Source organism: Amblyomma americanum, chromosome 10, assembly GCF_052857255.1.
Source record: "Amblyomma americanum isolate KBUSLIRL-KWMA chromosome 10, ASM5285725v1, whole genome shotgun sequence".
NCBI classification, from domain to species: Eukaryota; Metazoa; Arthropoda; class Arachnida; order Ixodida; family Ixodidae; genus Amblyomma; species Amblyomma americanum.
Window position 1 is genome coordinate 10,913,375 of NC_135506.1, and position 14,289 is coordinate 10,927,663.

At 44.4% G+C, this 14,289-nt stretch overlaps 1 protein-coding gene across 4 annotated transcripts in view; it reads left to right on the top strand.

The window, feature by feature from the left end:
- The window catches only part of LOC144107477 (protein FAM135A), a 32,136-nt gene that overhangs the window by 9,598 nt on the left and 8,249 nt on the right, over positions 1–14,289 (top strand). For 2 of the 4 annotated variants that reach the window (XM_077640492.1, XM_077640491.1), the window contains 8 exons: positions 504–575; positions 2,783–3,012; positions 3,424–3,596; positions 4,752–6,528; positions 9,929–9,988; positions 11,802–11,911; positions 12,578–12,669; positions 13,444–13,541. In XM_077640492.1, the coding sequence (XP_077496618.1) occupies positions 504–575; positions 2,783–3,012; positions 3,424–3,596; positions 4,752–6,528; positions 9,929–9,988; positions 11,802–11,911; positions 12,578–12,669; positions 13,444–13,541 (2,612 nt within the window). The remainder of the gene's footprint in view (positions 1–503; positions 576–2,782; positions 3,013–3,423; positions 3,597–4,751; positions 6,529–9,928; positions 9,989–11,801; positions 11,912–12,577; positions 12,670–13,443; positions 13,542–14,289) is intronic. The other 2 variants (XM_077640494.1, XM_077640493.1) reach the window with 1 other exon arrangement.

Genomic DNA, 14,289 nt, shown 5'->3' on the forward strand with positions numbered 1-14,289 from the left:
GTGGGGATAATCAACACAATTTTGCCTGTCTTGACAGTGGTTCTGATATGGAGTTTTGTTATTCTTACAGAGAGCTCTGTAACTATTTAGTTCTCTGGGTTATCACATAATCAAACCATTCTTTCAATTGTGTACTGCCATCATGTGGAAGTACTTACGGTTGGATAGTGAACAAAATGGCAAATGAATATGTGTACGGATGAATTGCTAGGTATTTTTCTTGCTGAGTATTTTCTTTGCCTTTGTCTCTCATTAACGCTGCTTCAAGTGAAAAAAAGAAAGGACAAAGAGATCTAATTCTCTTGCAAGTGTATGGTGTGGGGGTTATGCTGTTTTCTGGTTAGTGCATTGAATGATTTCTTCTGCTGTGCTGGTTGTGGGTTGGCATTGGTGGTTGTGGCTTCTACATTTGTCAGCTCTCACATTCCTTTTTTTATTTGTTCTCTTTCTTTCTTTCCCCTTCCCTTTCTTTTACCTCTCTGTCCTCCTCCTTGTGGTACTAGGACTGCTTTCACCACATTAAGTGCAAGAATGTCTCCCCTCCACAGTGGGACAAAATCTTTGCTCACATCACGGTAATGGCTGCCGCTTTTCTTGACCTCTCTCTCGGTCAGCATTCTTTAGTCACATTGGGCAAAAATTAGTACAAATGCCGCTAACATTGGTTGGCCTGTCAGCTAACTTGTGTGCAGCGTTGATTTTTGGGACAACGTTTAAGTCACGCGCTCACAAATGTGTGCACTAGGGCGAGTGTTCTTTCAGTTTGCAGATGACAAAATTCTGGCAATGTGAAATTTGCGGTGTTGATCAACGACAACCTAGTTGCGTCAGTGTCACTTCCCTTTGAATGTTGATTTCATATAAAACTATCAAAGACTCATCTTAGAATGTCACATTTTGCTCAGCTGTCAAATTAAAATATAGTTTTCTTTTGGCTTTTGATCAGCTTGAAATACTTTTATATAAAGTTCACATTGCAGCAGCACTTACAAACTTAATTATTTTGGTAATTAGAGCTACTGTACTGCTTCAGCCTTTCTGTGAACTTGCAATGTGTGCACTACAGATAGTCCTGATTTGATGAAAGCAAGAGTAGCAAGCAGTAGAAGGCTTATGTGTTATAGGAAGGAAAGTACTAATTTGAGCTCACAGTTTTGGGCCAAAGTGGTAGTAAGGCAGTGTTCAATAGTGCTGTGCACAGTTCTAGGGAATATAGGCTGTATATACTGAACTCGATCAATTCAGTCCGAAACAGTGGTGTCATTGTGATTTATTTGCAATAGAACCCTGCTGTTACGTTCCCAGGTGCTGCATTTTTCCAGTTCATACATTTTTCCAGCCAGTCCTGCTCTAGCTTCTGTAGAAACCCATGCAATGCGAACTCGGCTGTTGTATCAGAATTGTGGCGTTGTTCCCATGTAATGTATAATGAATATTGTGTGATGTTAGTGTTGTACCCAATGCCGGCATTTTGACAGCCTATGTTTGGCGTGCGAAATGGAGATGCATGCCAGCCAAACCGATACTCCGCTTCACCACTCGAAGCCAGCATGTTCAGCGGCTTCTAGCCCACTGCGCTCATGCCCAGCGCCCATGCCGATGCCTGTGTGCTTACACACAGCGCAAACTTTGTTGTGACTGTTGGTGCAGTTCCAAGGCCACTGCAGTGCGAGTGCGAACGATCTGAGAGGCAAAAACGAAACTATGCTGTGAGAGACAGCGCTGTACGAGATGCAGTTGCGCAAGTTTGCCAACCGAGATTTCTGTTTCCGTCATCCGTTTATTTCAAGTACCCTGTAGCTAAAAAGACATAGCTTGTAAATGTCAGTAGACTAAGATTGTGTAGGATGAAAGCGGACGCTGCGAAAACAGCACAAAAATGCGCAAGTGCCGCAGCTTCGCCCACCGCGTGCGCGTGCCCTTCTCACTTTGCATTTCTTCCGCCTGCAGCTGCTCAGGCAGAAGGGAAGAGCCATCACAGGGTGTTTCGGACGTCGTGTGCATGCAGGACAGTCGTAAGAGCCACAAAACCTTCCGAATTCCAGAGAAGCATCTTGTGCTTACGAGAAGTAAAAAAAAAATATAGGTAGAGGATATACAATTTCTTTATTCTTTATTTGGCTGCTGCATTTCTCAGCTGGTGCTTTCTTTTTTTGTCCTGTAGCCTCATGAGAAATGTAAAAGCGGGGTTCTACTGTTGTGTGGAATCTTTGAAAAAAGCATTTTGCAGTTTTAAAAGAGCTTCTTTAATAAAAATAATCTGGACTTTACACTGCAATGGGAAGTGTATTATGTCTTAATTTAAGGCTGTCAAAATCACTCGAAGTAAAGCTTCTTTTAGTTGTGGTGTTGAACTGGCAATGTCAGAGGAGATTCTTAATGCAGTAGATGCCTGAGCTGTAGAACAACTTGTCCACTCATCCACTCCAGTATAGGGATACAGGAATAGGGATGTAGGAATAGAGTGATAGCAATGACCGGATGATGTGTATAAGTTTTACTGCAGTCGCACATTGCAAAGTTATATACCACGAGCCATCTATTCATGCATCTGCCTTTAGTAATTTACTAGCAATTCCTCACTTTCATGGGGCTCTGGTAAATCTGGAATTAGGCTGGTCAGTGCAAGTCCATCATAGGAAACCAGCAGTGCTAACAGATATTGAAAGGAGCAGGAAGTCAAATGGCACGAGGTGCCGACTAGTTTTTACTCATTGTTTCTAATTGCATCATTGTTTTTGTCGTGCTAATTGAGTGGAACCCTGCGGCACTTCATGTGCAGCGGGCAGAGAATGAGGAGGACTTCCTGGCCGTGGCAAACAGTGACGTTGCCCAGCTGTGTGGCTCACTGATTGTTCTGTGGAAGCAATTCCTCGAGGTGGTGGCTGGCCAGGAGAAGGTGCGCCAGCAGCTGGCTCGCCAGCGCCACCTGCAGCGAGTCAAGCGTTTTGCCGAGGCCTACTTCATCATCGAGCGGCCCCGCATCGCAGTCCTCTCGGCCAATGATGCCAGGTGCTGTGCCACTGCTTTCCTTGACAGTGCCACCCTGACGCCCCATGAGTGCTGTTGCATGGGGTTGCACCATGGTTGCTGCGAAGGTTGATCTTAACCAAAGGACATGCGAAACAATTCGTATTAAGCGAATTTTTTTTACTTTTGAGTCCACTGGTTTCGTCAAATGGTTTCACATTGTTCATTTTATCGGCATTCGTCTTGTCGGGAGTCTAATATATAATTTTTTTATTACGTGTTTGAATTGTAACTTTTTTTTAAGTGCATCGCTTTAAACAGGTTAAAACTTTTCTCTCAGTGTTTGCATAGCTCGCCTAAATATGCGTGTGCGCGCAGTGTGGCATGGCGTGTGCGGAAATGGAGTGTCACGAAGTGATTGGCAATTGTGCTGCCCCGTGGATGCACGCGCAGCACGCAGCTCTTCTACGAGGTGACGGAGGCTCTGAGGCGTTCGGACTACCTGGCCCTGCTTCCCCCGCTGGAAGTGGAGTGTGCCGAGCTGGATGGTGACAGCAATAACCTGCCCATCATCTACGAGGAGCACTACCAGGACTTCCACATGACACCACAGGGATGCGGATCACGTGAGTGTGCATGGTACATGCATGCAGAGTGCCGTGGCGGCTGATTTGTGAGTTCTTTCCTTCAGGGCTTAGCGCAGCATTTGGGTTGGCCATGGAGCCTCATGCACTTTGGAGTTTGTTTCGGACAGCATAAAATTTGTTAACTTCAGCTCATTTGTGTCTTCTCCAGAATACTAGGAGGTCTTCAGAGGTGAAAGTTGCAGCTAGCTGTTTTCACTTGGCCCAGGGGCCCATTGTGCAGAATTTGGTACAAGGCAAAAGTTACAAAAAGAGCAGCAATATGAAACAAATGCAAACATTGAAAAATTAAATTGTTAAATTGTTACAGGCCTTAAAGTTTACTCTTGACAATTCAGACTCGAAGGTGACTGCAGATCTGTTCAAATTAAGGAGGGCTGTCTAAGCACTTGATGTCGATGGAAGCAAAATTTCAGTTGATATGACTAGAAGCTTGAATTAGAGTCCACTGTACCGCATAAAATAAACAATCGCTATGTTTCTCTCCATTCGTAAATCTGCAGAGTGCTTTTATAGCTGTGTTGGAGAAGCAGTGGCCATCTATCTGAACTTAATGAGTAACATTGGTATAGATCATGTTTCAGTGATTTGTACCAAGGATGAGTGTGCAGGACAAACCAGGGCTCAGAAGTAGCAGGTTAGAGTAGGAGTCAGTTCTGGGTGCAATGACGACAAAGATAAAAAAAATTGAGGGTGAAATCAGTTTGAGAAAGCAAGCATGCAACAAGGCTTTATTTTTAGTAGGGCTCAGACCAAATCATACGAAGTATCGAGATGTCTGGTGGGATGGCAGTGGCATCTCTGTGTGCACAGTTGCATGATATTAATTGGCTGCTGAAATTTTTGGAAATTTTTTCAAGTTTTCAGAAATTTTCATATAGTATGAATTTCTCGAATTGAATGTGAACCGAATAACAAACATATCCAATTCGTATTCGACATTTCGAATATTCACACACCCCTAGTGTTTCCATATGTTTATCTGTACCAGTTGTACTGTTCTTTTATAAACAGGTGCCTTGCATGTCAGTCCAACCTATAGAACACTTCTGAGCACTTGGCATCTGTTCTGACAAAGCATTTGTTATGCGGAATGTAAGAGAACGGGAACACTGAATTACTGCACATTCATCGCAGAATCCTGCCTGAACCTCAGTGACATCTCGCTTCAGTTTGAAGACAGGCGCCGTCCCTCAGCTGCTGTTGTGGGCAATGTGAACCTTGCAGAGAAGACTGCTTCTTCCAAGCTGCTGGGCCAGAAGTCCGCGCCACTGCGGCACGGTTCGCCAACGCTCTCTGCTGACGCCGACTTGGGTTCTCCCACTTCAACCTCTTCCACTTCTTCCGCTGATGCGCAAGATCGTGACAGTGCCACCCGCTCCAGCAAAGGGAGCACGTCTTCATCGCGGGCAAAAGTCAAGTTAAAAGCGCGCACTGCCAGCCTGCTTCGCCAGCTGAAGCGGCCACACTTGAACAACTCGTCGGTGACCCTGCTTGCTTTCAAGAGGCTCGACGCCCTGCGTAGCCGCACTGGTGACACCAACGGAGGTGCTGCTTCTCCGGGTGTCTCGCAGATGAAGCATTCCCAGAGTTCTGTCGTAGTCACCACATCAGCGAATCTCTCTCTTCCAAGGAGCACCACAACGCCATCGCAGTCTCATCTTCTCAACAGTGAGTCAATGCCTGATCTGACGACCCAGTTAGGACCGGTCCAAACTGTGCCGCAGCGCGTACCACCCGCTCCTCCGCCTCCGCGGACGCGCGTTGCAAGCGACAGTCTACATAGCAACTTCGATGCGCTTTTCGTCAGTGAACCAGCATTTGCTCGGAAGGCAGTTTCAGAGTCATGCTCATGCGTGAGACCGCACCTTCGAAAACCCTTGGCTCATAGCCTCACAGTCACTAAGCACCAGAGGAGGTCAACGCCATCTGTGTCATGCCAAGTGGGCTTCGACGCTTATCTCCCCTCTGGACCATTAGTGAAAGCTCGTGACTCGAGAAGTGGAGAGTCGGCAGGCGTTCCCGACTTTAGACGGGAGTCTCTAGGAATTGGCGACTCCAGGCGGGAGTCCCTTTGCTTACCCGACTCTAGAAGAGAATCTCTTGGTATACCTGATTCGAGGAGAGACTCGTTGGACGAAGTCTTTCTCTGTCCTGGGACTGGCGGCTCCAGCAAGTCTACGTCAGGTTATGAAAGTGCAGACACTTCGTCTGACGTTGTTACCATTGCACCGATGCCCGAAAAGGTAGCCTTGTCCCCGCAAGACAGCGGAACATCGCTACCGCCGCTTCCACCACCACAGTTCAGGGATGCTCCCAAGGACGTTACGGCAAGGAATCACAGCACTCATCCTTGTTCTTCGTCACCGCATAAAGAAGGCTGCAAAGCAAACGGTTCCATCTGTACAGACCAGCAATCCTCAGCTGCTTCCCGCGTCGAAGAGGTTGTCTCGAACGGTGTCACGTCTTCAACAGAGAAAAAGGGGGAGCCCGTTAATGCTCCCATGATGGCGTGCGAAGGGACAGCATTTTTTCCCAAGCCACCTGCTGAGTTTGCGAGCGACCAGATTCCACACTCGACTCCTGTCGTGCCAGAGAATGGAAACGATGAGGAACCACCCGAGGACCCCAACATGATTCAGAACGGTGTTGAGAAAGAAGTGTTTCCAGTCGACGGGGAGGCGAGGCGGCGGTTCGAGGAGTGCAGGTCTTACCTCGAAACCAAGTGCACCTTAATAGAAATGCTGACCGACCCCAAGGATGAGTACAATGCAGCCCTGGACAGTGTCGTCGAGTCGTCACAGGACCTCTGGCAGGAAGCAGCGCAAGGTTGCAGGGATGAAAGTGTTGACGGGGAAGACGAAGATTGTGTCTGCGTGCGGAGGGCATCCGCGGTCAACGCTGATGTTGTGAGGTGTGTGCATCATATTCAAATAGTTGGTGTTGTGTTCATGTCATGGGAAGAACTGCTTTACAGATTGTGTGGAATATGTGCATTTAAATGTGGGATAATCTGGTTGTAATCTGCTGGCGTTGCGCTGTGTTACCTGGGGAATTTGGTGTTTGAGGCATAGTAGCTGGAGCAAAAAGACAGTGGACAGAAGAAAGGAGGCAGGGCATGCTAGCCAGCTTATGTCTGCCCTGTTTCTACGCTTGTCATTATGTCTTCGATATTGCTGTTGCTCCCGGATATATCATACTCAAAGGAGATCGCGAAATAGTTCAATATAATGATCACTCGATATATAAAAAAATAGCAGTAAATAAGCTTAACTCAAGCCTTGAAGCATGAATGAGTGCATCCAAGCTTGTAGGGACTTGCTGTCCTCCGGCATACTGGCTGCATACCGCTCTATGAGTCTAGCATGCTTTGCATTGAAGCTGCAGTGAAGCTGCAGCGAACAATGCTTTGGAACTAGATTCTGCCTATCATACGACGCTGAATCCTTTTACAGTAGAATGTCGATGATAGGATCCCAGTTGATGCGACATTGTAAAATGCCTTGGCCAGAGTGCATTGTGTGCAATGGGCAGAAATTCGGACGTCACGAGCAACTCCCTGCCCCACTGTGGATTATACGAACTTGCGAGCCGCGACTGCATCCATAAGCACGAAATACTTCCTGCCTGTACATCGCCGATGCCAGGATCGTCAGTCACGCGGTGAGCATGCACAAGCAGTGAGCGATGGCTCATGCCCACGCCCTGCACAGCACTGACGTCACAAGTCGGTGGTGGCGCAAGGGTGTAAGCAAACCTTGTCAGCCGAAAACAGATTTTCGTAAATTCTGCATACAAGTTTTGTTTGATTTGGATGATCCAATTTTCAGATTTGTGACCCTGTGAGATTCGTACTATTGAGATTCTGCTGTACCAGTGCACTATAAAAAATAATCTTTCCAAGTTGAGGTGCAGTTGGTTTTTGCAACGCCTTCGCCTGCAAAACGCGCGAAGCACTCCAGGCTGGGGCTGCAGCTAGGCTTCTGACAGGTTGGCTTCATCGCATGAAGAGCTGTGCACTGAATGCTGCCTTTTCCGCATGACAGCAACGTTGCAGAGAAAATTTGTGGACGAGACTGAAGATTAACCTCAAGCACACTCCGCATTTACCTTTTCGCACAGTTTCATAGCACTAGCACTGCCAGCAGCTGCTGAAGGCCACATAGCTGATGCAATTCCGCACGCAAAAGGAGATCATTCTGACTCCTCGGTATATCTGGGATGGATTCTATTTGTTGCATTAAAAAATCGGCTTACACCTTTATACATTTGATACGTCAATTATGAATGATAGGAAACATCAGTCATCATCACCATGGGCATGGGCCACCAGTCGTAAATTTAGGGAAGAAGCTTGGTTTCTCTATATTGTCACGTGGTGGTGACTCCAATTCGGCGACCAGAAAGAGCGAAAATGGCATTTAAACAAAACTCTTTATTTTGGCTGACTTGCGCCCACAATGGACCGAATCACTTGGCGGCGGCATAGCGACAAGCGTGCTCGGTGGTCGTCGGAACAGAGTGCCCTCCGCTCTCGGCTGTACTCAATTTAAAGCTGATAGCAAACTTTCGAGATAAAAGGTGCAAAGATTCTAGAACTTTCTGGAACAAGGTAGAATCAGGTCCACATGGACGCGATCAATCGATATAAATCGAGATAAACACTGCAAAGATTCGCGGCAATATAAAGCTAGAGCTGGAAGCCGCTTCCATACATTGCCATGTGCAAGTTAACCTTTTGTTATGGAAACAACCATTTGAAATATCAGGGTCAACCTGTACGTGCAGTCAACTTATTTGGAGGGTCTGAGGTATTGGTTTGGTGAAGTTGCGGTAGTGTGCGCCCCGTGCTGGTGCCTGTCTGGCAGGATGCAGGGAATGGTGTGTGCAAAAAAAAAAAAAAATCGTGAATTGGTGTGGAAATCAGTTCTTCTTACAAAAATTCAAATTTCGTACTGTTTACCCTGCTGGCTTGCACTGGCAGTCACTTTCCTGAACAAGCAGTAGACGCTAGAAGCACAGGCGAAAAATTCCGGTGATCTTCGGGGGGCTTGAACCTGAAACTGTAGGACAGTTGGCTGTTTGGTTCGTTGCCAATGAGCTGAGCCACATGAGAGTGTGAAGGGCAGGATAAGGTGCAGTTTTTTTTCTTTCATCTTCATCTGCCTCTGAGTGCCAGCATTGTTACATATGTATTGCTTCGAGCTGCACATGTGTCGCAGAGCTGTCCCACAGGAAACTGCAAAACATGTGCAATGGCGGAGCATTAGAACTTTTTTATTTGCCCAGTGGGGACTGCAGATTGGGGGCCGGCTTATATTCGGCGTTGACTTATACGTGGTAATATACAGTAATTGCGAATTAGCCACGCATATGCAGGTACCTTGTTACTTACACTTGTGGGCAGCTCTGACCTAGTTTTTGGAATGGGATATTAAGGGGTGCACTGGGTGCTTGCTGTGACATTTGAAGGTTTCAAGCAGAGAAATGAAATGCACAGAGGTCTGAATTGGTGAATTTCAACTTGAGTGGCTTGCAATCACTGTGCACCGATAATTTCAGGGATTCCTGTTTGTATGAGATTCTGCAATTAATAAGTGGTGGCATTAAATTCTGCAGGCGTGGTCAGATGGCCAGAGTAAACAAATAGGCAACCTTGAGTTTGTTGTATTTCAAACTAAGTTCTACATTTCAGCTTCTGCTTGCAGAAACTTAAATGAAGCAAACACTTGTACTGAAAAATGTTTGTAGTGGTAAAAAATTTGTTGCATTAAACTTTGTGGTTAGCTGAAGGGAGTGCAGAATAATTTGTTGTAGTGGAAATTTTGCTGTAGCATTGTTTGCTGTTTCAAGGTTTGGCTACGTTCGACAAAACTTGCGGAAGAAGAAGAAAAATTTGTTAACCAGAGCTCTCGCATGCTACATTCAGGTTCTGTGCTTAATTTGTGGAAATCAGCTGTGCTGGCATGTTTCTGAGTGGTGTTTACAGTCCTTGCATTGTCTAAGAGCCAGTGACTTTTTAATGATTTCGTGATAAACTCTACATAGTGCTTTGATGACTCCTTAGGGAACACATCTTGGCACGCAATAACCAGTGTCCTTATTCTTACACTAAGCTTCAAAAGCTATCATTCAGCTGTCTTCAGCAGGGCCAGCTGCTTAGTAGACATTGAGCAGTTACTCTCCAGATTCATATTCAGACTGGTTTATTTAATTGTTAAACTGTCGTATCGGAATCTACTCCACATTGATGCAGTTCCATGAACACTTCTTCACTTCACCTTTCTGTTTTTCTTTCTTTTTTTTTGCCACAGCTTTGTGAAGGCCAAAGAGGAATTTCGTGCGCACCTAAACATGCCTTGGCTGTGGTACAGGTCGGTATTTTTTTTCTCTGCCAGTGTTGCTTTTGAAGTGGCATTGCTACAGTGTATTTAAGCGCTAAAGGCTGAGAAATGGCATGCTGCAAAATTGCTAGTGGTGAACCTTTAACAGCTATGCATGGTTGTTGGTGAAACATTAGATATCACGTTGCACAGGGTCATCGAAGGTGAAATCAACTTAGTCTTTGGAAAGAGGTGAGTGCTGTGGCAGTAGTCAGAAAAACGGCCGCAAGGTGCTCTGGTTAGAGTGCAGCGATCAGTAGATAAGGTGCAACAACACTTCTTTTTGCTGTCCACTGCAAGGCACATCATGATTACTCATGTGTTCAGTGTTACCGTAGTGTGGCAAAGGTGCAAATAAAGGCACCCAAGTGACTTGCTTCTTTTATCATAAGAAAGGTATCCAAGCCTTATAGGTCCACACATGGTTTTGTTTTGTTGGCAGCCAGAACCTGTATGCAAAAGAATTTGCAGGTGGTAATGAATTCATCTGAATTAGCTGAGGCAATGTCATGTTGCTTTCATATTTTATGCTTTTTGGTTTCTGGAGAGCGGGAGCTGAAGGCTTGGAGCAGGCACAGCCAGCCTTATTGGTGTGTGCATTTTATTTGCATTTTTTTGTGCATTTTCATTGTTGGTGCTTCGTATATGTTGTGTCACATTCCGAGTAACTGTATATGTCGAACGTTGCTTTGGTGTCGTCTACCGTAAAACTGTGGTAGAGCTGGCTGATGAGAGTCAAGGGCTATTTCTGCTGCAGTCTATGGCACAGGGGTAAAGTGCTGTTTTAGGAGGGGCCGTGTGACTGACTGCTGTGGTTTTACTGGCTAACTCTGCCCATGGCTTTGTGAAGTAATCTCCCACGGTGCAGTTAGTTGCCGCTTATTAGAATGGTAATTTTTTTTCATTGCTTTCTAAACCTCAGTTGTAACCTTCTTCTACTGTAACTACGCTTAAGTCTCATATTAATGCAGTGTAAACTTAGTGCTAGTGTGGAAGATTAGTGTGAAATCTCCCATAGTAATTTGTGTACTTGATGCCAGCATGTAATGAAGGTAGGTTCCCTCTAAATTGATATAGTTAACTAAAATGGAAAAAATAGTGATTTCACACATGATGTTTCTATTACAACATTGTCTGACCTCATCTGCAAAAGCTCCAAGCATACAAAGTGTGCTGCAGGTGCTAGTCTGGCAATACTCCAAACATGCAAATGCCACCATAGGTGTTAGTCTCTAAAAGCTCCAAATATATGATGGTCGTTGCAGGTGCTGGTCTGGCAAAGTTCCAAATATATGAAGGTCGCTAAGCTAGTCTGGCAAAGCTCCAAATATATAAAGGTCACTATGCTAATCTAGAAAAGCTTCAAACATACGAAGGTCGCTACGCTAGTCTGACAAAGCTCCAGGTATATGAAGGTCACTGCAGATGCTGGTCTGGCAAAGCTCCAAACATATGAAGGTTGCTACACATTCTGGCAAAGCTCCAAACATACGAAGGTCACTGCAGATACTAGTCTGGCAAAGCTCCAAGTGTGCTAAGCACACCTGCATGAGTACATTTGAGAGTAGCAGCAACAGTCGTGACTTAGTGGCCACTGCTGCTGCCGTTGAAGGACAGGGTGAGCAAAGAACCATGGGAACCATCAAAGAATGGCAGCCAGGCTGTTTCGCTTACCGCTCCCAGGTGGTACTGGTACTTCCGTTGAAGGTTGTAAATTCTTTTGTGATTAAGCAATGGTTATATAATGACTTCATTATTTAGGGCTTAACTGATTTTGTGACCTCTAACACTTGCTCTGTTGCAGTGACTTCCCTGTGCTGGCGTCGGCAGTGCCATACTTTCAGTGCGACAATGACTTGCGAGCATTCAGTCCCGAGGGGCTGCACCTTGTGATATGTGTGCATGGGTTGGATGGTGAGTGCTCGCATTCACTTTAATTTTTGTGTCGGTTGCGGTGATTTGAGAGGAAGCTTTGTGTGATGCGCAGACGTCTTTAGTCAAGCAACTGCTTTGCTAGCTTGACTAAAATGTATTGCTTCTTAAGGAAAATCTATGTAGATTTAATGGGTAATGTAAGCTGTGAGCACTGTGTCTCTGGTACCTATCTCCTTAGTGCAAACAGAATGCGCTGGAAATAAAACTTATGTCACGACTGTTAAACAGCACAAAAGAGTTGAACACAACGATGTTATTGAACAAACGCGGCCCTCTATGCAGTATTTGTCAGCTACTACATGGTCAACTTTCCTTGTGCGATTAGTTTTGCTCATACTAGTGAGAGGCTGAGCAAACAAAATCTTTTGTGCATTTTTGTGCGTGCTGGCATGTGGGCCGTGAAAAAGATGGTAGAAGTAACATGTAAGACATACTGTGTTTACTATGTTGCATGTAGACTAAACTTGAAAGTGTTCATCAGTGGCAGCTTCATCAATCTGCTTTGTAGTTATGGATGGTGTAATCTAAAGCTTTCTTTGCATAATTGCAACAGTTGTTTGTATTTGCTATATTTACCAGCGAGGTTTGTTAATAATTTGTGCGTATGCAGCAATCTTCAATACTCTCATTTTTTTATGGCTACAGGAAACAGTGCTGATTTGAGGCTAGTCCGCACATACCTGGAGTTGGGCCTGCCTACGGTCAACTTCGAGTTTCTCATGTCTGAAAGAAACCAGGTGATCGTTTTTGCTTCTCTTTTTTTATCTGCCAGGGACTTACCATTTAATATTAAAGCAATAATAGGAAAAGTTTGAGGTGGAAGGTGTAGTCTTCACTGTTTTATGCTCTTTTAGGCTCATCTGGAATGCCTTTGCTTGTAGCTAGTGGTTAGTTGCAATTAAATATGGGAGGCTTTTGACATATGTCTGTTTGGTTGTTATTAATTATGCTACACTTTTCTTTTGTAATTTATTATTAATAGATGTTAAAACATATTCTTCCATTACGCTTTTCCCTTGTTTGAATCATTAGAAATGGTGCATGTTAGAAGTCATTTCTATTAAGTGGGCAGTTGTTCCAGACTAGTCAAACTGCATTTATGATAGCAGTAAATATTCTTTTTTTTTTATAGAGTTGTAGTGCCTAAACAAACAAAAGGCCAAGTGTCATACTGAGTGCAGTTTCTGCATCTGAAATGTTTTTCTGCAGCGGTTACGATATTTGACTGCATAGGCACATCATCCTTCGTGAAAATATATAGGTGGAAGTAAAAATTACATGGACTTTCATGGCTTGGCACGTATGCTAGTCTAGTCCATGCCTTGGTGTAACCTATGGTATGGCATAGTGGACTGGGAAACTTTAAAAGTTAGAATAACATTACTCATTTCACGAGGCAATAATAGCAACTAAATTATCATATGTCTTCTTAATCCACTCTACCAGTCCCGTACAGTAGCAGTACGAATACGAATGATGGGATTACTTACTACCGGTGCTCTTTGTTACAGGGAGAAACATTTGAGGATTTTGAAACCATGACAGATCGCCTGGTTTCTGAGATTAGCTATCACATAGAAGTATTTGCTTTGAAGCCAGCCAAGATCAGGCAAGTCCAATATATCTGTGCAAACCATAGTATGCATGTGCATGTGCATTATGTTTTGGAAACTGCATGCAGCTCATTTTATTGTGATGCCATAGCCTCCATTTTTTTTTCTTCCTTTTTCAGTCGTTACCCCTTCCCCAGTGTGGCACATCATGCTAGAAGCATGTTTTGCGGGCAGACAGTTCTTTTTTCTCGTCACTTTGTGCTTCATTTAGTCTATATGTTACGTCACTTAGTGATTGAGCTTTATTTGTATTATTTTTTGTTTGTTTACGTAACACTGCAGATGCTAGGTCCTTGCAGAAAGAACAAAAATAAAACAAAGAATCTGTTCACATCGCCTGCAGGTAGCACATAAAACATTTATTTTTACAACTCATGCATGAGAAGATGGTGACGGAGATTCCTTTTGCTTTGTTGCATTCTTGTGAAAAGTCTAGTATATATTTATTGTTACCATCACCTCTTATCATCATGATCTTTCTTGTGTACTGCATGGATGAGTATTTTTTTTTATATGTTCTTCCAAAGTGTCCAGTAAAGGATTTTATGCATTACACTAAGCTGGCACAAGAGTCGCATACCTTAAGCTTTCGTCTTGCTTCCCGCTTGACAGCTGGAAAGAAATCGAAGCAAGGTAAACATAAGGAAAATGTTCATGCTGCTTTATAGTGTTCCATTAAATAAATTGTGACTTGCGGTCCTCTGTATGGCTACAACGAAATCACATGAAAGTGTGGTACAGTAA